Source organism: Rhinopithecus roxellana, chromosome 8, assembly GCF_007565055.1.
Source record: "Rhinopithecus roxellana isolate Shanxi Qingling chromosome 8, ASM756505v1, whole genome shotgun sequence".
Classification (NCBI taxonomy): domain Eukaryota; kingdom Metazoa; phylum Chordata; class Mammalia; order Primates; family Cercopithecidae; genus Rhinopithecus; species Rhinopithecus roxellana.
In genome coordinates this window covers 87,491,425-87,516,389 of record NC_044556.1, presented here as the reverse complement: position 1 = coordinate 87,516,389, position 24,965 = coordinate 87,491,425, and the positions used below count along the sequence as shown (strand labels likewise).

The window sequence follows — 24,965 nt, the reverse complement described above, 5'->3', positions numbered from 1 at the left end:
GTGGGGAGATCACTTGAGCCCAGGAGTTTGAGACCAGCCTGGGCAACATAGCAAGACCTTGTGTCTACTAAAAATACAAAAATTAGCCGGGTGTGGTGGCAGGCGCCTGTAATCCCAGCTGCTCAGGAGGCTGAGGCAGGAGAATTGCTTGAACCCGGGAGGCAGAGGTTGCCATGAGCCAAGATCGTGCCACTGCATTCTAGCCTGGGTGACAAGCAAAACTCAGTCTCAAAAAAAATACAGGCCGGGCGCAGTGGCTCACACCTGTAATCCCAGCACTTTGAGAGGCCGAGGTGGCTGGATCACCTGAGGTCAGGAGTTCGAGACCAGCCTGGCCAACGTGATGAAACCCTGCCTCTACTAAAAATACAAAAAAATTAGCCAGGCATAGGGTGCGCACCTGTAATCCCAGCTACTGGGGAGGCTGAGGCAGGAGAATCATTTGAACCCAGGAGGCGGATGTTGCAGTGAGCAGAGATCACACCACTGCACTCCATCCTGAACAACAGAACAAGACTCCATCTCAAAAAAACAAAGATGAACATTAGAGGAGGAAAAAACTATTTCTTTTTTTTTTTTTTTTTTTTTTTTTTTTTTTTTTTTTTTTTTTTTTTTTGAGACGGAGTCTTGCTCTGCTGCCCAGGCTGGAGTGCAGTGGCCGGCTCTCAGCTCACTGCAAGCTCCGCCTCCCGGGTTCACGCCATTCTCCTGTCTCAGCCTCCCGAGTAGCTGGGACTACAGGCGCCCGCCTCGTCGCCCGGCTAGTTTTTTGTATTTTTTTAGTAGAGACGGGGTTTCACCGTATTAGCCAGGATGGTCTCGATCTCCTGACCTCATGATCCGCCCGTCTCGGCCTCCCAAAGTGCTGGGATTACAGGCTTGAGCCACCGCGCCCGGCCGAAAAAACTATTTCTGATACTGAAATTGCTTATTTGATTGGAATTTTATCCAGCAGTGCCTTGGAAAATATGATTTTAAAATGGTATTTGGAAAGAAAACTGGTCTTGAAGTCAACCATAGGTCCAAATCTTAGTACAATAACTTACCAGTTTTATGTCATCTAGTAAATTATTTGTCCTCTTTGAGCCTCATGAAAATGGGGATAGTAGTACTTCCATGAGCAATATTATATGTAAAGTGCAGCATTTGGCACCTAGTAAGTGCTTAATAAATGTCAGCTAATATTGATTATTTTATCTAAAATCACACATGTAGAGTAGTAATATTAAAGCAATTTAATTTAAAAATCTGAAAGTTTAAAACAGCTTACAAATACCCATCTGCTAAGGTAGATTGCCATGTGTACCAAGTAAAGAATGTTAATTTATTTTTACATGTATATTTTGTTTCAGACTGGTGAATTGACAAAATATAATTGTAAATTATTGATTGGGAAAAGAAGCAAGGAAGACCGTGTTTCCAGATACACTTAAAGGTGTATCCGTTAGTGTTTAAATAACGTTGTTTTTTGGTGGGGGGGGATTGTCGTCGTTATTGTTGTTTGAGACTGAGTCTCACTCTGTCACTCAGACTGGAGTGGAGTGGCATGATCTTGGCTCACTGCAACCTCCGCCTCCCGGGTTCAAGTGGTTCTCCTGCCTCAGCCTCCTGAGTAGCTGAGACTACAGGCATGTGCCACCACACCCAACTAATTTTTGTCTTTTTAGTAGAGATGAGGTTTCACCATGTTGGCTAGGCCAGTCTCGAACTCCTGACCTCAGGTGATCCGTCCGCCTTGACCTCCCAAAGTGCTGGGATTACAGGCGTGAGCCACTGTGCCCAGTCTACTCAAATAATGTTTTTTATAATACAGAGAATTAAGGTAGAACTGTTTTGTCTAAACAGTAGCCACTAACTACATGTGTCCATTTAAATTCAAATGTAAAATAATTCAAATTAAATAAATCAATTTCCTCCAGCTTACTGGCCACATTTTAAGTGTTCAGTAGCCACTTGTAGTGAGGGCTACCGTATTAGATAGCACAGGTATATAGCATTTCCACTGTCACAGAAAGTTCTGTTGGACAGTGCTGATGTAGAGGTTGGAAAAGAATGGTTTTTTTTAATGAGTGCTTAATGAAAATAGTCATTTAAGTTGGTAAACCAGATCATAAATCACAAAATTCTTTGCCCTTGATATGTAATATTAGCTGCCATTTATGAGGTACTAGCTAAGTGTCAGATTCAGTCTAAATGGTTTATAGTCATTTTCGCTTCCTCTTATTTCATCCTTGTATAAGGAATTCTGTAAGGCAGATGCCTTAATCTTTGTTTGATGGTTGGAAAAATTTAGATTTAGAGAGGTTAATTTAATATCTCAGAATCGTAGCTAAGTGACTGAGCCAAAATTTGAATCTAAGTCTGTCAGACTACTGCTCCCATTCTTAAGGTTTTGCTCTTAACTACTGCACTCCTTGCCATATATTGCACTTCTTCTGTGCCTCCCTGAAAATATTATTAATCACATTTAAGTATCTATTACATTCCAGAAATTTTAAATGTATTTCTAATTCTTACAAGAATTCTAAGAACTCTGTTAGGTAGATACTAATCTCCTTTTGTAGATGTGGGAACTCAAGCTGAGAGAGTTAAATGACTTGCCAAAGACATTAAAACTTGTGAGTGAGAAGGACCTAAACTCATTATCTGGAGGCTATTCTGATTTTGGTTTTGGTGTGTTTTTTGAAATGATCTCACTCCATCACCCAGGCTGGAGTGCAGTGATGCGGTCATAACTCACTGCAGCCTCTTAACTCCCAGGCTCAAGCAGTACTTCCACCCCAGCCTCCCCAATAGCAAGTAAAAAAAATGTAGCTGGGCCTGGTGTCACGGGTCTGTGGTCCCAGCTACTCAGGAGGTTGAGGTGGGAGAGTCTCTTGACACCAGGCGGTCAAGGCTACAGTGATCTGTGATTGTGCTACTGTACAACAGTACAGAGCCTGGGCAACAGAGAGACCCTGTCTCAAAAAAAAAAAAAAAATTTTTACAAATGCATTCATTTCTTATTTTTAGTGATGTGATCTTCAAAGAAGTTTTGTCAGTTATGTAACCTTTTTCATTATTATTCTAATCTGTTTTGAAAGAATAATTTGTGGACCTCTTTGTTTTAGGAGGCAGTTCCCATGTTATACACAGCAGATACTTACGGAGCATTGTAATGAAGTGTGGTTCTGTAAATTCTCTAATGATGGCACTAAACTAGCAACAGGATCAAAAGATACAACAGTTATCATATGGCAAGTTGATCCGGTATGTACCCCAATATGAGTGTTTATATTACAAAAGAATAATTTTGAATCTAATTCACTGATTACATATTTTTAAGTATACATATATCAACAGTATTCTTTTCCAAGAGCATTTTTTGTCATCTTTATTTCTTACATCTTCGTGTGTTCTATAGATAATATTAACACTGTTGAGTGTTTATGTACTAATGATAATGTTAAATCTGTGTATGCATTATCTAATTTAATTTTCTGAAAAACTCTGTGAGGTGCTAACATCTGCATTCAGAGGAGGAAACTGAGGTAGAAGTCAAATGCTTTGACTCTCGCAGCTAGTACATGACAAAGTTTGACTCAAATCCCGGAATACCTTGACTCCAAACAAACCCACTGCTATTAACATATGTGCCAATTTATATCTTTATTAATACTTGATTGAAAGATTAGGCCAGGCACGGTGGCTCATGCCTGTAATCCCAGCACTTTGGGAGGCCGAGGCAGGAGGCTCACTTGAGCTCAAGAGTTCAAGACCAGCCTGGACAACATAGGGGAGAGTCTGTCATTACAAAAAATTAGCCAGGCATGGTGGTACACACCAGTCGCCCCAGCTACTTGAGAAGATGAGGTAGGAGGGATCACTTGAGCCCAGGAGGTGGAGGCTACAGTGAGCTCTGACCTTGATACTGCACACTCGAGCCTGGGCAACAGAGTGAGACCCGGTCTCAAAAAAAAAAAAAAGCGGGGGGAAGATTAATACAATGTCCATTCTGTTCCAACCACAAGTTAGAAAAGACTCATTACTCTTTTGCCTTCTGAAGCCCATCATTATCTTGTATAATTTGTGGACCTTGATGTGTAAGCCTTTCTCATTTGTTTTCCCATTGATATATATGAAAAGTATTTTATTCTGGATTTAAAATTCTGAGTTCCCTCTAAAATCAGTTAAGTGTTTGTTTATAACCAGATGACCTATGGATTTGTTGTGGATAATAAGTATTTTCATTTATTTCAGCTAATTGAACATTTATCAAGGGATCAAAGAAGCACATGACTCCAGATAGATTAAGGAGCTATATTTGTTTTAGGAGTCATTCACCTAAAATAAATGTCTTTTCTTTTCTTTTCTTTTTTTTTTTTTTTTTTTTTTTTTTTTGAGACAAAGTCTCACTCTTATCCCCCAGGCTGGAGTGCAATGGCGCAATCTTGGCTCACTGCAACCTCTGCCTCCTAGGTTCAAGGGATTCTTCTGCCTCAGCCTCCCGAGTAGCTGGGATTACAGACGTCTGCCACCACGCCTGGCTAATTTTTGTGTTTTTAGTAGAGATAGGGTTTCACCATGTTGGCCAGGCTGGTCTCAGACTCCTAACCTCAGGTAATCCGCCCGCCTTGGCCTCCCAAAGTGCTGGGATTACAGGTGTGAGACAGTGTGCCCAGCCAAATAAACTTATTTTGAAGTTTAGAATTAAAATATGCTATTAGCTCAGTATAAAGTTTTGGGCTCCTGTGTTGAGAAAAATAGAAAAAGGGAGCCATTCTGAGACAGTATCTCACTGTGTTACCCAGGCTGTAGTGCAGTGGGGTAATCTCGTCTCACTGCAACCTCCACCTCCCAGGTTCAAGAGATTCTTATGCCTCAGCCTCCCAAGTAGCTGGGACTACAGGCACGCACCATGACGCCCAGCTAATTTTTGTATTTTTAAAGTAGAGACGGGGTTTCACCATGTTGGCCAGGCTGGTCTCGTACTCCTGACCGCAGCTAATCGCCGATCTTGACCTCCCAAAGTGCTGGGATTACAGGCGTGCGTCACCATTCCGAGCCTAACAGTTCTTTTTAGAAGAGAATTGAATTTGAGAGCATACACCAATGCTTGCATACCTACATATGCTACAAACAATGAAAGGTAAATAAGATACATTCTTTACCATAAAGCGGTAGTTCTTTACCTTTTTTTGGTACCACGTACCTCTATGGCAGTTTGGCAAACCTATGGACTCTTTCTCAGAATGTATTTAAATGTATAAACGAAGCACATAGTAAGGCCAAATATATGTTATGTATTCATTACTAAGGAAAGCCAATTATAGTGATACATGGTTAACATAGTACAAAAACGTATTTTTTATTTTTATTTAATGCTTTATTAATGCGTTAAATAATAAATTCTAGCAGCAGATGTAAGTACCAGAATTTGGAAGTAGTGATGAGCACACAAATATTTCAAGTATCTGCAACAACTATAATATATGAAAAGATTTAAGATTTCTTTTGTTAATGGAGTCACCTAATACCACCTAATTTAGTATACTAGCTAGTATACTACCCACCACTACCTAATATACTACCGTATGTAATTAGTAATATACCCAGTACTGCCTAATACTACCTTGTTACTTGCCTGCGTTAGAGAGTGAAGGAAACACTAAATTTCAGGCTGTGTTTAATAAAAATAGAGATGTATCTTTTTCCAATTTAAATTCATAGACCCCTGATTCTATCCCTGGACCCATTCTTGTAGATCTCAGGTTTAAAATTCCTGTGAAAAAAATGTACAGTTTAAATGAAAACAAAATTCAATGAAATAAGCATGATACGTAACAGATAATACATAAAGTATTATGAAAGCACAAGGAAGCTTTACAAGTCGAAATACCTCATGAGAGCCTTATTGTGCATCACACCGGTGGACAACAGGAAAGGGGCATTCTAGGAAGACAGGAAAACCTCTTACCCTCCTATCCCCCTCCAAAAGAAAATAATAATAATAAGATAATGGGATGAGTAATGACAGAGTGGCAGATTAGACTAGAAAAGAGTTTGGGATCAAATCACAGCCTTTGCATACTAAGTTCTGTTTTCATTCACCAGTCATTTATTTGCATGATATCTGAAAAAAGGTAGTAATACCAAAACTGTGCTTTATTAAAGTTTTTCCTAGTAGCGGTGTATAAGAATCCCCCTTCGTGGCCGGGCGCGGTGGCTCAAGCCTGTAATCCCAGCACTTTGGGAGGCCGAGGCGGGCGGATCACGAGGTCAGGAGATCGAGACCATCCTGGCTAACATGGTGAAACCCCGTCTCTAGTAAAAAAATACAAAAAACTAGCCGGGCAAGGTGGCGGGCACCTGTAGTCCCAGCTACTCGGGAGGCTGAGGCAGGAGAATGGCGTAAACCCGGGAGGCGGAGCTTGCAGTGAGCTGAGATCCGGCCACTGCACTCCAGCCTGGGCGACAGAGCGAGACTCCGTCTCAAAAAAAAAAAAAAAAAGAATCCCCCTTCATTTAGCCAGTATTTATTAAACACCTGCTGTGTGCCAGGTCTTTTGCTATAGACAGACTAAGCACATGATAATACACCGTAATTTATAATGGGCACTACAGGAGCTCATAAAACAGAGCCTACTGGAACAGGAAAGCTAAGGAAAGTAAGAAAAGTAAATATTGGGTGAAGAAGAGGTAAAGAACTGTTTAGGCAAAACTAGTTAGGTTAGGCCCTTGGGCAAAAGAAAACATAACATGGCATTTGGGTGGTTTGGGGAAAGAGTTTTAGGTACACTAGAGTTGAGGTTAATTAAGTAGCAGCCAGATCAAGGAGGAGCTTTTGTATTCTTTGCTAAGAGGTTTAGACTCTTATGCCAGTGTTTCCTAGAGTGTTATAGTGAGTCCTCTGGGACTGACTCTTTTAGTATGATGGTATTTTTGTAATGTCAAATACTGTCTGAAAAAATTATAAGAAACTGTATGTTCTTTTTGGCTGGGTGCTGTGGCTCACCCCTGTGATCTCAGCACTTTGGGAGGCCGAGGCAGGTAAGTCACCTGAGGTCAGGAGTTCAAGACCAGCCTGGCCAACATGGTGAAACTCCATCTCTAGTAAAAATAAAAAAAATTAGTCTGGCATGGTAGTATGTGCCTGTAGTCCCAGCTACTTTGGAGACTGAGGCAGGAGAATTGCTTGAACCTGGGAAGCAGAGGTTGCAGTGACTTGAGATCGTGCCACTGCACTTAAGCCTGGGCGACAGAGAAGACTCCATCTCCAAAAAAATATATATGTATGTGTGTGTGTGTATGTATATATATACATTTGTGTATATATATGTATACATGTATATATACACATATATATATGCCCTTTTTGAACATGTGTGTGTATTTTTTAATGTAGAGGAAAAAAATACATTTAAGAGAGCCTTAAAATTTGAGTTGATGTGATTCCAATGCCTACATTCTTTAACAGTTTTTCTTTGCCTAAAAAAGGTGAATTTTACCCATTCCCCCCAAAATCCAAGCAAAGTCATATAGGCTTCATGAACATGTTATTTCCACTTTGAATAAATTAGTGTAAAGGCACTGTACTAATGAAGATACAGTATTAATGTTTTTATTTTCAACTTTATCTTTTATAGGATTATATTTTTTTCATTCATGAACATAAAACAGTTTTTGAGTTAAATATTTCTTTTTTTTTTTTTTTTTTTTTTAAAGACAGGGTCTCACTCTGTTACCCAGGCTGGAGTGCAGTGGTGCGATCTCGGCTCACTGCAACCTTCACCTCCTGGGTTCAAGCAATTATCCTGCCTCAGCCTCCTGAGTAGCTGGGATTACAGGCATGTGCCACCATGCCCGGCTAATTTTTGTATTTTTAGTAGAGACAGGGTTTCACCACATTGGCCAGGCTGTTCTCAAACTCCTGACCTCAAGCAATTTGCCTGCCTTGACCTCCCAAAGTGCTGGGATTGCAGGCACGAGCCGCCACACCTGGCTGAGTTAAATATTTCTAAAGGAGTTTGTCTTCAGTTTAAAAGCAAATCTTTGTGTTGATCTGGGGCAGTACTGTGAATGAAAATTTGTTCCTGGAAGATCTTGAGCTAGTCAGGAAGACTTGACTTGCTTAGTAAATTATTTAAACCACTTTGATCTAATGATACTACTGATCTGATACAAATACCTCATGCCTCTTACCCACTTCCCAAAGAAGAATCAGAAGTAGTCGCATTGTTAACTATTGAATTTTGTCAAAACGATGGTGATTTGGAATAGATAATTGTATGAATGATAAACTTAAGATTCAGTGAAGAAACAGTAGCGTAAACAATCCATTTTGCAGTGACATTTCTCAGGAGGGGAGGAATCTCCAGCTTAATTTTATCAGACTAGTTCCCAACTTGTTTCAACTGCTTGTGGGTCATTCCATTGGGATTTCCCCCCACTCCACCCTCCCCCCCTCCCCTCCTCCCCCCACCCCGGCTCAGAGCTAAACTCAATCAATCTTAAGACTAAAGTCCAAAACTTATTGTTTCTTCCCACCTTTAGTCAAATTCTTACTTCCTCTATTTCTTGGAAACATCCATCCCTATCCCCTAAACCAGAAATCTGGAGGTTGTGTTTGAAGATTTCTTGTTATATTCTATCATGTCATTTTTATCTCCACAGTATCTTTTTTTTTTTTTAAACAGGTGTTTCACTATGTTGTCCAGGTCAGTCTTGAACTCCTGGACTCAAGCAGTCCTCCAGCCTCAGCTTCTCAAAGTACGGGTGTGAGCCATAGTGCCCAGCCCAAAATATCTTTTGATTCTGACCTGTTTTAGTCCTTAACATCTTATGTTAGGGCCTCATTTTTTGGGAACTGACTGTAAACTATGTATGGCTCATTATGGTTCCATTGTCCCGTTATGGTTTCCTTATCCTGTGTCTTTCTTTCCGATTCATCTTCCACGTTGTTATCCTGGTTCCTAAAGCCAAATATCACACTGTATATTCCCTAGCTTACAAATTTTAAGTGGCTTTTCACACACAGGGAAAATGTAGCCCCTTAGCCTACAACAAACACGTCAACTCTTGCAGCCTTGTCACTTGCCACGTCTACATTTGCACTTCACAGTTCAGCTTGCATAGCTTACAATATGGGCTTTTAAGTGAGGCAGTCCAGATTCAGATCCCCATTGCACTACAAACAGGCATGTTTCTAACCTTTCTAAACTTTCATTTCTTTCCCTATAATATGAGAGAGGGGGCAATATTCTAGATCTGTGAGGATTAAATGAAGTATTGTTTGTGAATGGTGCCAGTAGTGGTTAGCATTAATAAGTGGTAGCTTTGCTGGGTAGGATTGTAAAATGGTGCAACCACTTGGAAAACAGTTTGGCAGTTTCTCAAAATGTTAAACAGAGTTAGCATATGACCCAGAAATTCCACTCCTATGTATATACCCAAGAGAAATGGAAACATATGTCTACACAAAAACTCATACATATTCATAGCAGCATTATTCATAATAGCCAAAAAGTAGAGAAACAGTCCAAATGTTCATCAACTCATGAATGGATAAACAAAATAATTATACTGTTAAATATTATTCAGCAATAAAAAGAGATTAAATACTAATACATTCTGTAACATGGATGAACCCTGAAAACATGCTAAGTGAAAGAAGCCAATTAAAAGAAACCATATCACGTATAAGTCTATTTAGGTGAAACATCCAGAATAGGCAAATCTATAGAGACAGAGACAGAAAAGTAGTGGTTGCCAGGGGCTGCACGGAGGGATATGGCAGCTGCTGATGGGTAGGAGGTTCCTTTGGGAAATGATGAGAATGTTCTAAAAATTCGATGGTGTGATGGTTGCACAACTCTGAATATACTAAAATATACTGAGTTGTATACTTTAAAAGGATGAATTTTATGGTAAGTTATATCTCAATGAAGTTGTTTAAAAATAAGTAAGAGATAGCTCATTATACCCATCTGTTTTCAGTTGCCTTGAAAGCTTTCTAAGGTCAAATGCAATATATCTTTATACATATAGTAAAAATATAAATATATCTTTATATTTTCATCGAGTACACAATGACTTGTATATAGTAGATGCTTAATGGTGTAGTAGATGCTTAATAGATGTTGCAATGTGAATGAGTCTTTATGAAGCAAGCTGTTAAAGGGAAAATTGGTCTGAAAATTCCTCAGATTAAATTATCAAAGTACATCTTTGTAGCTATTTAAGTTCTTGCACCAGAAAACAATGACTTTAGTGAAAGGAGTTAACTGAATTGTTTATTTTCCTTCCTAGGACACACACCTGCTAAAACTGCTTAAAACATTAGAAGGACATGCTTATGGCGTTTCTTATATTGCATGGAGTCCAGATGACAACTATCTTGTTGCTTGCGGCCCAGATGACTGCTCTGAGCTTTGGCTTTGGAATGTACAAGTGAGCGAGTTCCATCTTTGGTTTAGCTTTTAAGTACAGCATAGTCATAATGTACATATTCATTATAACTTTATTGATTTATATAACAGAACCATTCAACCTAAATTACTATACTGTATCTCTTCAAGTGGAAACCAGCTTTCCGGATTTATCGATATAAATATTATGCTCAGTAATATATTTTTGAAAGAATGATAAGTAAGTGTTTTCAGGATATTTGGCTTTGTCCTGTGGAATTTATACTATTTACTGTGCTTCCTCAGAAAAGATTTATAATGGTTTCATAGTTTCACAGTTGTACATTAAAACTACCTTTGAAATGTAAAAGGTCAGCGTTAAACCAGATTTTCCATTCTAATGGCAGTTGCACCATCTCCTTACCTATATTTTATATACTAAGCTAGTTTAGTGAAGCTAAATGATGTTTTCAGTACTTACTACTAAGGGCTTTATTGCTGGGTTTGTTCGTTCGTTTGTTTGTTTGTTTTTGAGACAGAGTCTTGCTCTGTTGCCCAGGCTGGAGTGCAGTGGCGCAATCTCAGCTCACTACAACCTCCGCCTCCCAGGTTCAGGCGATTCTCCTGCCTCAGCCACTCGAGTAGTTGGGATTACAGGTGTCTGCCACCACGCCTGGCTAATTTTTTTATTTTTAATAGAGATGGGGTTTCACCATGTTGGCCAGGCTGGTCTCAAACTCCTCACCTAAAGTGATCCGCCTACCTCGGCCTCCCAAAGTGTTAGGATTACAGGCGTGAGCCACCGCCCACCCATTGCTGTTTATATATGAAAATTTGAATTTTATGCAGGGTCCCATTTTAGGAAGAGTCAGCGTTAGGTTCAGTTTGTTAGTTACAATTCATGTTTTAGAAATCCTGTAGTTAATGATAGTAAGACTGCCTTGCTGGTCAGTCATTTCCTTGTTTCAGCTCCAGCTTTTTATTAAGAAAATTTTCAAATATTAAGAAAAGTTGAAATAAGACAATGATGATCTATGTGCCCACCACTGTAGGTTCAACAGTTGTTAACATTTTGTGATATTTTGTTTGTACATACGTGTGTAGAAACATGCATTTGTGGCCGGGCGTGGTGGCTCACGCCTATAATCCCAGCACTTTGGGAGGCCAAGGCAGGTGGATCACGAGGTCAGGAGTTCAAGGCTAGCCTGGCCAAGATGGTGAAACCCCCCATCTCTACTAAAACTACAAAAAATTAGCAAGGGTGCTAGCAGGCACCTGTAATCCCAGCTACTTGGGAGGCTGAGGCAGGAGAATCACTTGAACCCAGGCAGCAGAAGTTGCAGTGAGCCGGGATCGCACCACTGCACTCCAGCCTGGGTGACAGAGTGAGACTCCGTCCCAAAAAAAAAGAGAAATGTGCATTTGTACTTACACATATATACATATCTAAAACATTTGAAAGTAAATTAGATACTTTACCCTAAATACTTAAGCTTGTGTCTTTTAAAAAATAACATCCTACCTATTCAAATGTTATGATATCTGAGAACATTAACTATAATTCTCTATTTTCTAGGATTTATGATCAAAGTCCACGATTGTTCCCAAAATGTGTTTTATGCCATTTTTGTCAAATCAGCATTTAATCGATGTTGTATTTGTGATTGGGTTCAGGGAGGTGGCAGAACACAGAGTAGAATATTAAAATTGCTTTCCCTCAGTAAAACAGCTTGCAGTGAGTCTGACCTAGAAGATCAAAGAAAACTTTTTTCCATTAAAGCTTTCTTTTCACCTTCCAAAGGAGAAAGTATATAGTCTTAATCCTGTAATAGAAATTTAATGTAGAGTGCCTTTGTAGTCTTTCTTTGACCAATTTTGAATTTCTGAACAATTAAACTATGTTCTAACATAACTTTCATTGTGTAGTACTTTATATACTTAAACTTCTTCTAAAAGGGTGATCTTTTCATCAGTTTTTAGATTTCTTTAATCATTTCTTAAATTAGAAAAATTCTAATCTAGTAACCTCATGTACTCACTATTCGGAGCATAATAAGAGAAGACAAACCATTTCTGCCTTCAGAACTTAGTGTGTTAATGTATTTGTCAATAGAAAATGCCAAGAATTTAGCTATTGCTTGTATATTTGTGCTCTAAACTTTCAACTGTTTATATCAGTCAACCCAAAGGAGTAAATAGGGGAGACTAGTTAACAATTTGGGGGAAGGATTTATATTGCTGAACACTTTTTTTCCAGTATAAGGGAGACCTGGTTTTCTGTTTTTGTGCCCTCTTTTAGTACTTGGCCCCATTTCCTAATCATACCCTTTGTTTTCACTCTTTTATTTCTACTTTTGATTACCCATTTCTCACAGGAGAACTATGCCCTTGTACCTTTTATTATTATACCAAGGGCAGCTATTATCTCTCAGATCCTGTTTCTAATCCATGAACAAAATGGAATCAAGACTAGATTAAATGGTATGTGTATACCTTCTAAGTTGAGTAATTCAGAAAATGTAACAGGATGATACCTAACTATTGTAACCACTAAATGTTCTTACTTAGAAATGCCATGGAATGGCTATGTTAAACAGTACAAAGGTTCTTCTTTCTAGTACTGTTCATTGAGATAAAGTTGTGTATCAGAAAAATGTTTTTTTTCTCTCTTCCTACCTTCCCTACTATATTGTGAGCATTTGAATATGAAATTCAACATAATTTATTTAGACTGCCCTTGGCCTACTTTATGGGCATAGTTTTTCTTTTTTCTTTTTTTCTTTTTTTCTTTTTTTCTTTTTTTCTTTTTTTTTTTTTTTTGAGACAGTCTTACTCTGTCACCCAGGCTGGAGTGCAGTGGCGTGATCTTAGCTCACTGCAACCTCCTCCGCCTGGGTTCAAGTGATTCTCGTGCCTAAGCCTCTTGAGTAGCTGGGATTACAGGCATGCACCACCACATATGGTACAGTTTTTTACTCAGTAATCATGTTCTTTAGGAATTGCTAATTGCATTAACTGCAGTTTTAGAATAAAATTTATAAAAAACTTTGGACTGAGAAGTGGAAGCTCAGAAGGAATAGGTATGTAGTCTTGGGCTTTTCATTATCTTGCTTGGGAAAAATTACGTGTTTTAGTTGATGAATATAATCGATTTGAGATGAGAGATTTATTGAAGTTTATCTCATATCTGCTCTTTGGGTTACCTATGCCAGACATTGTTCAACTCCTGGGTTTTTCTTCAAGTCCTTAATTTCTCTTCTGGGTGCTGTAGTCTCTTTTTTGTAGGGTCACTTAAAACAATTCATTACTTACAATGAACTGGAAAGGCCGGGCCCAGTGGCTCACGCCTGTAATCCTAGCACTTTGGGAGGCCGAGGTGGGCGGATCATGAGGTCAGGAGATCAAGACCCCGGTGAAACCCCGTCTCTACTAAAAATACAAAAAATTAGCCGGGCATGGTGGCGGGTGCCTGTAGTCCCAGCTACTCGGGAGGCTGAGGCAGGAGAATGGCGTGAACCCGGGAGGCAGAGCTTGCAGTGAGCCGAGATCATGCCACTGCACCCCAGCCTGGGCAACAGGCAAGACTCTGTCTCAAAAAAAAGGAAAAAAAAAAAAAAAAAGAATGAACTGTCAAACCAGCCAGACATCCCAGTTATTTTTTTTTTTTTCTTCACATATTTCCTTTAGAGGGGTATCTTGAAGGTCTCATTTACAGTTTTATTTCCTTATAGACAGGAGAACTAAGGACAAAAATGAGCCAGTCTCATGAAGACAGTTTGACGAGTGTGGCTTGGAATCCAGATGGGAAGCGCTTTGTGACTGGAGGTCAGCGTGGGCAGTTCTATCAGTGTGTAAGTATTCAGTGCCTCCTTCCCAATGTCTGTTGGTTTAAAAGCAAATGTACTTTTGTTTAAACAATTTCCTTGACTCAGTATCTTATACAATACACTCTATGGGCCAGGCACCTGTAATCCCAGCACTTTGGGAGGCCAAGCCAAGTGGATCACCTGAGATCAGGAATTCAAGACCAGTCTGGCCAACATGGTGAAACCCTGTCTCTACTAAAAATACAAAAATTAGCTGGGCATCGTGGTGGGCACCTGTAATCCCAGCTACTTGGGAGACTGAGGCAGGAGAATCACTTGAACCCAGGAGGCGGAGGTTGCAGTGGGTCAAGATCACACCATTGCACTCCAGCCTGGGCAACAAGAGTGAAACTCTGTCTCAAAAAAATAAATAAGTAAAACAAAATATACTATATGAACACCTACTTTGCCATCGTCCTAGACAAGCGCTGTCCAATAGAATTTTCTGGGTTATTTTTTCCTTTCTTTTAAACATTTCAAATATTTGTACAAAGTATAGACTTTGGGTTTAGTAGAACAAAAAAAAATGTGTTAATGCTAAACATTTTTGTTCTTATAAGCAAGTTTCTAATTTATAAGAATTGAAAAAATTTTTTTTAATTCTTTTGAGATTTTTGTAACAAAAAAAAAATGCTGAATTTTATGAGTAGACTCCCTTTAATTAATGTTTGAATAATAAAAGTGGTGACAAGTGCTACCAGACAACTCTTCAATCTTTGTGTCAACTTCTAGTAAGTAGCTGTCCTAATTATTTTGGATTGTTGGAATGATTAAAATAAGTTTTATGGCAAGGTAAACTTTATATCATAAGTATCGTTTATATCATAAATCATAGTTTACCTTGCCATAAAACTTTATCTGTTACTTGCAGTATAGTGTCTAGAGTCTATGTCTCATGTTACAGACTCACATGGTTCCAGTATGCATGTCCAGACTTTTCCTTTTTTTTTTTTTTTTTTTTTAAGAGACAGGGTCTCCCTCTCTGCCACCCATGCTAGAGTACAGTGGTGTGATCATGGCTCACTGCAGCCTCAAACTTCTGGGCTCAAATGATCCTCCCGCCTTGGCTTCCTAACATGCTGGGATTACAGGCATGAGCTACCACACCCGACCCCAGATCAATTTTTTAAACTAAAAATAATAAGCCATTTAATTTAGCTAAAAGAAGTTATCAGGTTATTTTATTAAGTTCATTTGGAACACATGGATTTTGATGTTGTGTCATCTCAATATGGTTATAAATTGTTCTTTATTCCCTGCATGCAAGATGATCATGTATGTTTCTGCTGAGCTTGCTGCCCTATACTGGGTTAAGGCATCAAGATACAGGGTTATCTAACTTATAAAATGGGAAGGGTAATTCCTCTCAGAACTTTGGATATTCAATGAGTTAATGACTATAAGAGATTTGATCTGTAGAGCACATTACAAATTTGGTAAATTTTTGAAAAATGTCATTAACAGATTCCTCCAGTCCGTATGAAGCCATAAAATGTTTTAGAAATCTTTTTCCATTTCGCAACTCCTAAATATTATAGGACAAATTCCAGTATAGTGAATTTTAAAGGAACGTTTAAATTATTTTCGAATAAAAGTAAGACCTTACTTGAAACTTAGGGACTGTTTCTTTCTTTGTATTATTTATGCATGGTGAGTTATTGAAGGGAAGATAGAGCTACAGAGTGTCTTTCTGCTTTCCCTTAAGTATGGTTATAATGAAATTTGACCTATATTCAAATTTTCATGGTTAAAAACACTTCTAGAACAGTTAGGTTGAGATCAGTCTCAGAAAAAAAAAAAAAAAAACCCTGTTACTAAAAGATGCTGTGAAGGGAGTCTTGGTTCTTTATTTGCTTTCTGAGTGCTGTTGAGTAATGAAGTTAATAGTAGTATTTTCTTACTCAGGATTTAGATGGTAATCTCCTTGACTCCTGGGAAGGGGTAAGAGTGCAATGCCTTTGGTGCTTGAGTGACGGGAAGACTGTTCTGGCATCAGATACACACCAGCGAATTCGGGGCTATAACTTCGAGGACCTTACAGATAGGAACATGTAATTATTTTTTGTTTCCATTAGACAACAATTACCTGATTTATATTAAAATGTGTAGTGGAACTTGCCTTTTCACAGTTTTCATGTTTTTTGTTTTGGTTTGCTTGGTAATTTGGATTGGTGGTCACATGGTACTTAGTAATCGTTAACTCAGATTCATCTCAATTGAAGTATAGTATGTAATAGTGATTACAGGCAAAATTGTCATACTTAAGCTAGTACATCTTATATATTGATAATTTGAATGGCTTGACTCTTAATATGTTGTTTTTGACAAATTATTTTCTGGTTCCAGAGTACAAGAAGATCATCCTATTATGTCTTTTACTATTTCAAAAAATGGCCGATTAGCTTTGTTAAATGTAGCAACTCAGGTATGTTTATTAATATAATTTTCTGAAAAATTTGGCTTAGTACAAGTTTTATTTTCACTGTTATTTTCAGTGTATTTATATTAACAAAATTTTCTACTTACCCTTAAATTTTATTGCATGTGTTTGATCCTTTTTTTTTTTAAGCTGAATTTTTTGTGTTTGATCCTTAAATGTGTATAATCAACCATAAATTTGTCAGAATATTGGTATTTCACATAATAGAAAATGAAGATATTTCATCAGGCAAAGGGACATTTACATATGCTTTTTAAAATTTGTTTGAGTTGAGGTAGAGTAAATATCTGTATTCTCCTTTGCCTGCAGGGAGTTCATTTATGGGACTTGCAAGACAGAGTTTTAGTAAGAAAGTATCAAGGTGTTACACAAGGGTTTTATACAATTCATTCATGTTTTGGAGGCCATAATGAAGACTTCATCGCTAGTGGCAGTGAAGGTAAATTGTGTCCTTATCAGGTTACATATGTTGATATTAAAGTCTGTAAATCTCAATTTGTGAAGGCAGTCACATCTCCAAGAAAATTCAAGGTAGTAAATTAAAATTCTTTTATTTATCCAATACATGGTTAATTTCTGTCTGTAATGACCTAAGCCCCCGTATTATCACAAATTGTTACATACTGTCATGTATTACTTTCTCCTTTTCTGTAATGACCTAAGCCCTCCATATTGTCACAGATCAGCAGTGCTTATTCTGACCATGTAGCAGAGTGTTTGGTGCATGTGTCGAATCAAGATTTAGTTAAATTATTATACTTTGATATCTTGACTTGTATTTTCATGGGACTGATGGTTTTTAAGGGTTGGTAATGTCTGGAAAATCAAGGTTAATTATGATGCTCTACCTGAACTTGGACAGATTTAACTGTAGTTAGTTCTTCAGTTTTTCTTCAGTGGTCACCAGAGTTAATTTGAGTTTGATAATTCTTAAGATTTTAGGAAAGCTGAAATTACCTGAATTCTTCCTACTACTACCCTTTTGAATAAACTTGTTCTCTAATCTAAAAGTGTCAGTATTCCAGACAGGAATATGCCTAAAGCCACTCTGATTTAAAGTGTGAATTGTTTAGAAGATGCAAGCACAAATAAGTGAGGCAGTAATAAAATTTAGTGTACTTTTTAAGGTGATAGGAACTTAACTAGTTGCAAATTATTGCACATTTTTATTCAACACATTTTTCTTGAATACCCACTGTACAGTTCTAGGTACTATAAAAGCAAATTATTGAAGTCATCTTTTTTGGCCAGGCATGGTGGCATATACCTATAATCTCAACACTTTGGGAGGCCTAGATGGGAGTGTTGCTTGAGGCCAGGAGTTCCAGACAAACCTGAACAACATGGCTAGACACTGTCTCTACAAAAAGTAAAAAATACATACTGAGGCCGGGCGCGGTGGCTCAAGCCTGTAATCCCAGCACTTTGGGAGGCCGAGACGGGCGGATCACAAGGTCAGGAGATCGAGACCATCCTGGCTAACACGGTGAAACCCCGTCTCTACTAAAAATACAAAAAACTAGCCGGGCGAGGTGGCGGCGCCTGTAGTCCAGCTACTCGGGAGGCTGAGGCAGGAGAATGGCGTGAACCCGGGAGGCAGAGCTTGTAGTGAGCTGAGATCTGGCCACTGCACTCCAGCCTGGGTGACAGAGCGAGACTCCGTCTCAAAAAAAAAAAAAAAAAAAAAAAATACATACTGAATCTGGTTTTATAAGATAGACCAAGGAATTAGATTATGTTATGTTCCATTTATTGTATAAGATGTTTACTGTTCCTGTCTTGACAAAAAACTGATCTCAGTAGATAAGCAGATCATAAAGTGCACATGAGGTTTTCCTTTAAGAATAAGGCATATTTAAGGATTGGGACAAAGAGAGACATTTAGAGATTTAGATTTTAACATCAAGCATATAAATTCATCTATTCCTTTCCTTTTCTTTCCTTAAGTGCAGTGGCACGATCTTGATGCAACCTCCACCTCCTGGACTCAAGCAGTCTCTCCATCCTCAGCCCCTCAAGTAGCCCCAAGGAATTTTTGTAGAGATGGGGTTTCACTGTGTTGCCCAGGCTGGTCTCAAACTCCTGAGCTCAAGCAGTCCACCTGCCTCAGCCTCCTGAAGTGCTGGGATTACAGGTGTGAGCCACTGTGCCCAGCCTGAATTCATCAATTCTTTCTTTCCACCAAAAATCAGTGTCAGATGAGACTGGGAGGAAAGAAGAGTGATTTGTTAGGTAGCAATTGGGAATTTACTTTTTTCCAGTCAGGAAAAATCTACTTCTAGATTCTCTATTGGCTTTTTGTTTTGTTTTGTTTGTCTGTTTTTAATATATCGTGGGAGATAACAGATATTAGTTTCTAATTAAATTTTCCTGTGGTCTAAATATGTTAAGCCTTCTTGCTTTTAAATTCCTCCTATTTATGAGATGTCTTCTCTCATGGTCTGTTCAATCCTGCTTCTGGTAGGTTTTCTTTCTCTTTTTTTTTTTTTTTTTTTTTTTTTTTTTTGAGACGGAGTCTCGCTCTGTCGCCCGGGCTGGAGTGCAGTGGCCGGATCTCAGCTCACTGCAAGCTCCGCCTCCCGGGTTTACGCCATTCTCCTGCCTCAGCCTCCCGAGTAGCTGGGACTACAGACGCCCGCCACCTCGCCCGGCTAGTTTTTTTTGTATTTTTTAGTAGAGACGAGGTTTCACCGTGTTAGCCAGGATGGTCTCGATCTCCTGACCTCGTGATCCGCCCGTCTCGGCCTCCCAAAGTGCTGGGATTACAGGCTTGAGCCACCGCGCCCGGCCTCTTTCTCTTAATTATCTCTTAATTATGCCTGAGAATCCTGTACAGCTCTTTCTAAAAATATGTACCCTAGAGGTACTTAAAATTATGTATGGCTACCATTATCCCTAGAAAAGCCAAACTTTTTTTAAGCCCAAACTTACTTAGAACCAACCCTGACGAATACTATAATTAACTTCTGGTTTAGGGCTACATATTAGACCACTGTCAAGTACAGAGATTAGTCTTCTTATGACTCAAGTGATTTACAATGGTTTTGAAAATGTTTTGAACGTCAGTCAGATGTAGTGAGTATATTATCTCCCAGGATGACCACAGTAATCCATTTGCCATTTATTTGTAAGGAATATATCTCATTGACCCTCCAAATCCCCAAATATGTAAGTGCCAGTATAAAATAGAGCAATTAAGAAACCTTTTCCCAAAAAAGCTGTACCACTACTCAAGCCTTTTCACTGTGCTGGCAATATGTAGAAAAACTGGACTTATTTTTTTACCTTTGCACAAGCAATAGATTTCTCAAATTGATACAGCAAACAGAGCTTGATGATAAAGCCTGTCATTTTGACCTTGATTACTTCAAATCCTGTTTTTCCTGCCTTTCAGCAAATATGCTTCTTGAATATATATTCACAAAAACATTTTCCTCCAAATAGAGAAATATTTCAGTTGCATTCATACTTTAACCCTGTGGTCCTTCTCTTTGTGGACCTCTTCAGTTTAGGAAGGAAATACAGCTAATCTGTCTTTACTTTTTTTTTCCTCTCTCTCTAATTTCATTTCATGTAAGAAAAAAATTATTTTCAGAAATTATTGAGCAGCCGATACCTCTAAGAAGATAAATTCAGTTTTTTAATTGGTGCCTTTTAGCTTTTGCTTCACACATACACACACAAAAAGTTCAGATACAGTTCCAGCTTTTTATCTTCATGTCAGAAATGTTGAAGCTAAGGCACATCCTCTAAGGTTTCCTCAATTGGCAGTACACCCACTGACAGTTTGCACACTGGCCACGTACTTAACTGATATATCATTAAGTTATACACGTTTCTAATTTGCCCTGGGATTCTGCCCTTGTTCAAGAACTGTCGCCTGTGCTTAATCTCATGACAGTAATAAATGGTGTTTATTCCAAACACCTTTCCATATACAAATATATTTAATCCTTATAACAACATGATATGAAATTCATGCCCCCATTTATAGGTGAAGGGTTGTAAAGAGTGAGTAATTTGCCCAAAGTTGCCCAGCTAGTCAGTGTTGGAGGAAGGATTCAATGTTGAGTAGTCTGATTCCAGAGTCCATACTCTCAACCAATACTCTCTATACTATGTGGCTAGTTTTTTGAAGATTAGTTTATTACACAGAAACAAAGCTGTAGGGGATTTTGATTGTTGTGGTCACTTCATGAGATTATAGTCTACAAAGCCATATCGTGATACAGATAAGGGACCATTGTCTACTCTCACTAGTAAGCTCTTGAGCAGGGCTGCTGGATGTGAATCCCAACTTTACCATTTACTAACTGTTAACCATGAGCAGACCACTTAACCATAACCTATGTTTCAATCACCATTAAAAAGAGGATAAGCATGCCGGGCGCAGTTGCTCATGCCTGTAATCCCAGCACTGGGAGGCTGAGGTGGGCGAATCACGAGGTCAGGAGATGGAGACCATCCTGGCTAACACGGTGAAACCCCATCTCTACTAAAAATACAAAAAATTAGCCAGGCATGGTGTCACGCGCCTATAATCCCAGCTACTCGGGAGGCTGAGGCAGGAGAATCGCTTGAACCCGGGAGGCAGAGGTTGCACTGAGCTGAGATCTCGCCACTGCCCTCCAGCCTGGGTGACGAGTGAAACTCCGTCTCAAAAAAAAAGATAAGCAGAATACCCATTTTATGGGATAGTGGTGAATATTAAATAATATGCAGTAAGTAGTTGATACCTAGTACTTTGCAAGCACCCAATAAAGGTTTAGCTGTTGTTTTCATTTTTGCTTCATTATTCAATTTGGATACATTGCTTTTCTGTCACTTCCCATTTCCATAGAATTTATCACCATCTCTATCCTGGATTTGTTTATGTTCAAAGGCCTTGATTTATAATTCTTCATTACTCATGTATTGACAGAATATTGCAGATAGTTTTTTTGTGTGTGACTTGATGAGAGCTGATCATCTTTTAACAGGAAAAAAGTGTATATTTAAACGTTTTTTCATAAGGTAACATGTTAAACTATTCATGGTATATTTATTTTCCCCTTAAGTTCTAGTAAAGAGTCTTGTTCTGTGTGCAGTGAATGATAAATTTAAGATCAGTTAGTTGGTTTTATTAATGTAAAACTTTTCTCTGAATTACTATATGTTCAGATCACAAGGTTTACATCTGGCACAAACGTAGTGAACTGCCAATTGCGGAGCTGACAGGGCACACACGTACAGTAAACTGTGTGAGCTGGAACCCACAGATTCCATCCATGATGGCCAGCGCCTCAGATGATGGCACTGTTAGAATATGGGGACCAGCACCTTTTATAGACCACCAGAATATTGAAGGTAATACCATTGTATAATATTACTATGTTTTGTCCAAATGAAACGTTGCTTGGCTTATTACAAACTTAAAGCAGTTTTAAGTAGCAGTTTATTTAAAGTGTGGTATATGATTTCTCTCTTTTACATATTGTACCCTATCTCAGGCCACAGAATGAGTTTAAGTAATCTAAGAGCCAATAGTGTAGTGGTTGTTTTCGGGGGGACAGTGAAAAGAATAAGCTGGAATATGATACCTCATTGACATCCAGTTAGCTATTTAGTAGTTTCATTTTTAAAATCTTACTGAAAATCTTGCTTCATCATGCTACCTAAATGTAATATTGTAGGAAGCATTTTATACACATGAAACTAACCATTCAAAATTTGAACAACTTTAGATATTAAATATCTTCATTATGGATTTTACTGTTTAACGTCTGTTTACACCATGCATCATACTAACATGAGTTGTGTTTAATGGATAGGGAAAGAGACGAGAACTAAAATTGATCATGTACCTGTGTGCCAAGCAGCATGCTAATCCCTTTACATGTACTATCTTGCATAAAGTCTTCATAGTCCTGTAAGGGAAGTATTTTTATCATTATTTTTAGAGGTAAGGAAACTGCAGCATGCCAAAACTAATTCATTTGTTGAGTGCCATCAGGTCTTCAAGTCTAAGTCTGAAAGGTTTTTTCCACCACTTTGAGATACTTGGGGATGAAGAAAGGCCAAAATATAAGGTTAACAGTTAAGGCCAAAAGCTTAATTGAACATAATATATCAGTACTACATGATATAATGAGAGATATCATGAGAAGTAATGAGAAACTTCATGTCAATGACTCACTCTTAAATAGAGTGCGTAAAATGTTTAGTTTGCTTAGAAGAAAGCAGTTTATCTATAAACAGATTTTTTGTTAAGCATGTCCCACCTAAATTTTTTTTTTTTTTTAGTGAGAAAGATGACTAATTGCTCTCAGTTAAGTGATTCTCTGTGGAGGAGGGTTATCGGAGTAGCTTGTATGGTTTGAAAAAGTATATTCCTTATACTTTTGTCTCTGTGGTACAGACTGTAGAAGGCTTGACCACATCTCACTGGCTGGTAAGGATACGCAATCAGAGATGAGAATACAAAACACAAAGAGCACACGGGTCAAAATTTTGAGAACTACTGTTCGTTTGCCGAGAACCTTGAAGGGCCTTTTTGTCTTTGTAGATCACTACCTGACATTCTAACATTCCTCTAGGAAATCAACTAAGACCAGAAATCTTTACCTTCTTGTGTTGTCCTGTTTGGGTTTCAACCAAAGGCCTGCAAACCCAAAGTCTTTATAGATCTGCAACTGTGATTCAATCTGTGTTTTTCTCATTTTATTAGTCATTTGGAAGTTATTTCTTCAAATAAACATACTTGGTTTAAAGAAGTAGGAAAATACTAGGTATGTAGTAACAGATTTACCCCAGAAGAGGATATGTTTTATGCCTCCATAGCAATGGAATAAGAGTGTGCTGCTATTTGGTGAATCTGACTAATGTAGACCCTCACTTTAGTGAGTGAGCCAAATTTTGGCTAATTTGTAGGATCTGGGTCCAGTTCAGCAACTCACCATTGTACTTTGCCAACATGGGTGTAGCCCTAAAATGGTTGTCATTTTCACCTGAAATAGAAAAAAATAATACTTGTATATTCAGATATTTGGCTATATGTCCTTTTTGCAAGTTATTTTCTGGAGTATCCCCCTTCCACCCCCAAAACACTCTTTTTTTTTCTTTTTTTTTTTTTTTGTTTGAGATGGAGTCTCATTCTGTCGCCCAGGTTGGAGTACAGTGGCACGATCTCTGCTCGCTGCAAGCTCCGCCTCCTGGGTTCACGCCATTCTCCTGCCTCAGCCTCCCGAGTAGCTGGGACTACAGGCACCCGCCACCACGCCCGGCTAATTTTTTGTATTTTTAGTAGAGACGGGGTGTCACTGCGTTAGCCAGGATAGTCTCGATCTCCTGACCTCATGATCCGCCCACCTCAGCCTCCCAAGGTACTGGGATTACAGGCGTGAGCCACCGCGCCCGGACCCCGAAACACTTTTTCTAATGAAAGTAATACCTATTTAGAATAGAACTTAATGAAAAATGTAGATGAGGCTAAATAAATCAATATTAAAAAATCAAAATACAGCCAGGCATGATGGCTTGTGCCTGTAATCCTAGCTACTTGGAAGGCTGAGGCAGGAGGATCCCTCGAGTCCAGGAGTTTGAGGCTTCAGTGAGCTACGATCATGCCACTGCACTCCAGCCTAGGGGACAGAATGAGACCCTGTCTCTGAAGGTGAAACAAAAAAGGAAAAATGTAACACAGTAAAATACTGTAAGTCATTTAAATAAAAATGTTTCACTCAACTCCATTTCAAAAGGGATAAATTTTAACAGTAGAATTATGGACTATAAATTAAATTTTATTTTAACGGTAGAATTAAGTTTGTGGGGTTTTTGTTTGTTTGTTTGTTTGTTTTGAGATGGAGTTTTGCTCTTGTTTCCCAGGCTGGAATGCCATGCGCAATCTCGGCTCACCACAACCTCTGCCTCCTGGGTTCAAGCAATTCTCCTGCCTCAGCCTCCTGAGTAGCTGAGTGATTACATCACCATGCCCAGCTAATTTTGTGTTTTTAGCAAAGACGGGGTTTTTCCATGTTGGTGAGGCTGGTCTCAAACTTCCGACCTCAGGTGATCCACCTGTCTTGGCCTCCCAAAGTGCTGGGATTACAGGCGTGGTTTTTTTTTGAAGGATGCATAAAATGGAATAGGAAGAAGTACTGATGCATGCTACAGTATGAATGGACGTTGAAAACAGTATGCTGAGTGAAAGCAGGACACAAGAGACCATATACTGTGATTCCATTTATATGAAATGGTCTAGAATAGACAGATCTATAGACAACATAGATATAGTGA

The 24,965-nt window shown here is 38.7% G+C and overlaps 1 protein-coding gene across 3 annotated transcripts in view; it reads left to right on the top strand.

The window, feature by feature from the left end:
* WDR26 (WD repeat domain 26) overlaps positions 1-24,965 on the top strand; it is a 50,132-nt gene that overhangs the window by 19,587 nt on the left and 5,580 nt on the right. For 2 of the 3 annotated variants that reach the window (XM_010382253.2, XM_010382252.2), the window contains exons 7-13: positions 3,111-3,249; positions 10,288-10,428; positions 14,117-14,236; positions 16,157-16,302; positions 16,598-16,676; positions 17,001-17,130; positions 21,852-22,037. In XM_010382253.2, the coding sequence (XP_010380555.1) occupies positions 3,111-3,249; positions 10,288-10,428; positions 14,117-14,236; positions 16,157-16,302; positions 16,598-16,676; positions 17,001-17,130; positions 21,852-22,037 (941 nt within the window). The remainder of the gene's footprint in view (positions 1-3,110; positions 3,250-10,287; positions 10,429-14,116; positions 14,237-16,156; positions 16,303-16,597; positions 16,677-17,000; positions 17,131-21,851; positions 22,038-24,965) is intronic. The other variant, XM_030937095.1, reaches the window with a different exon arrangement.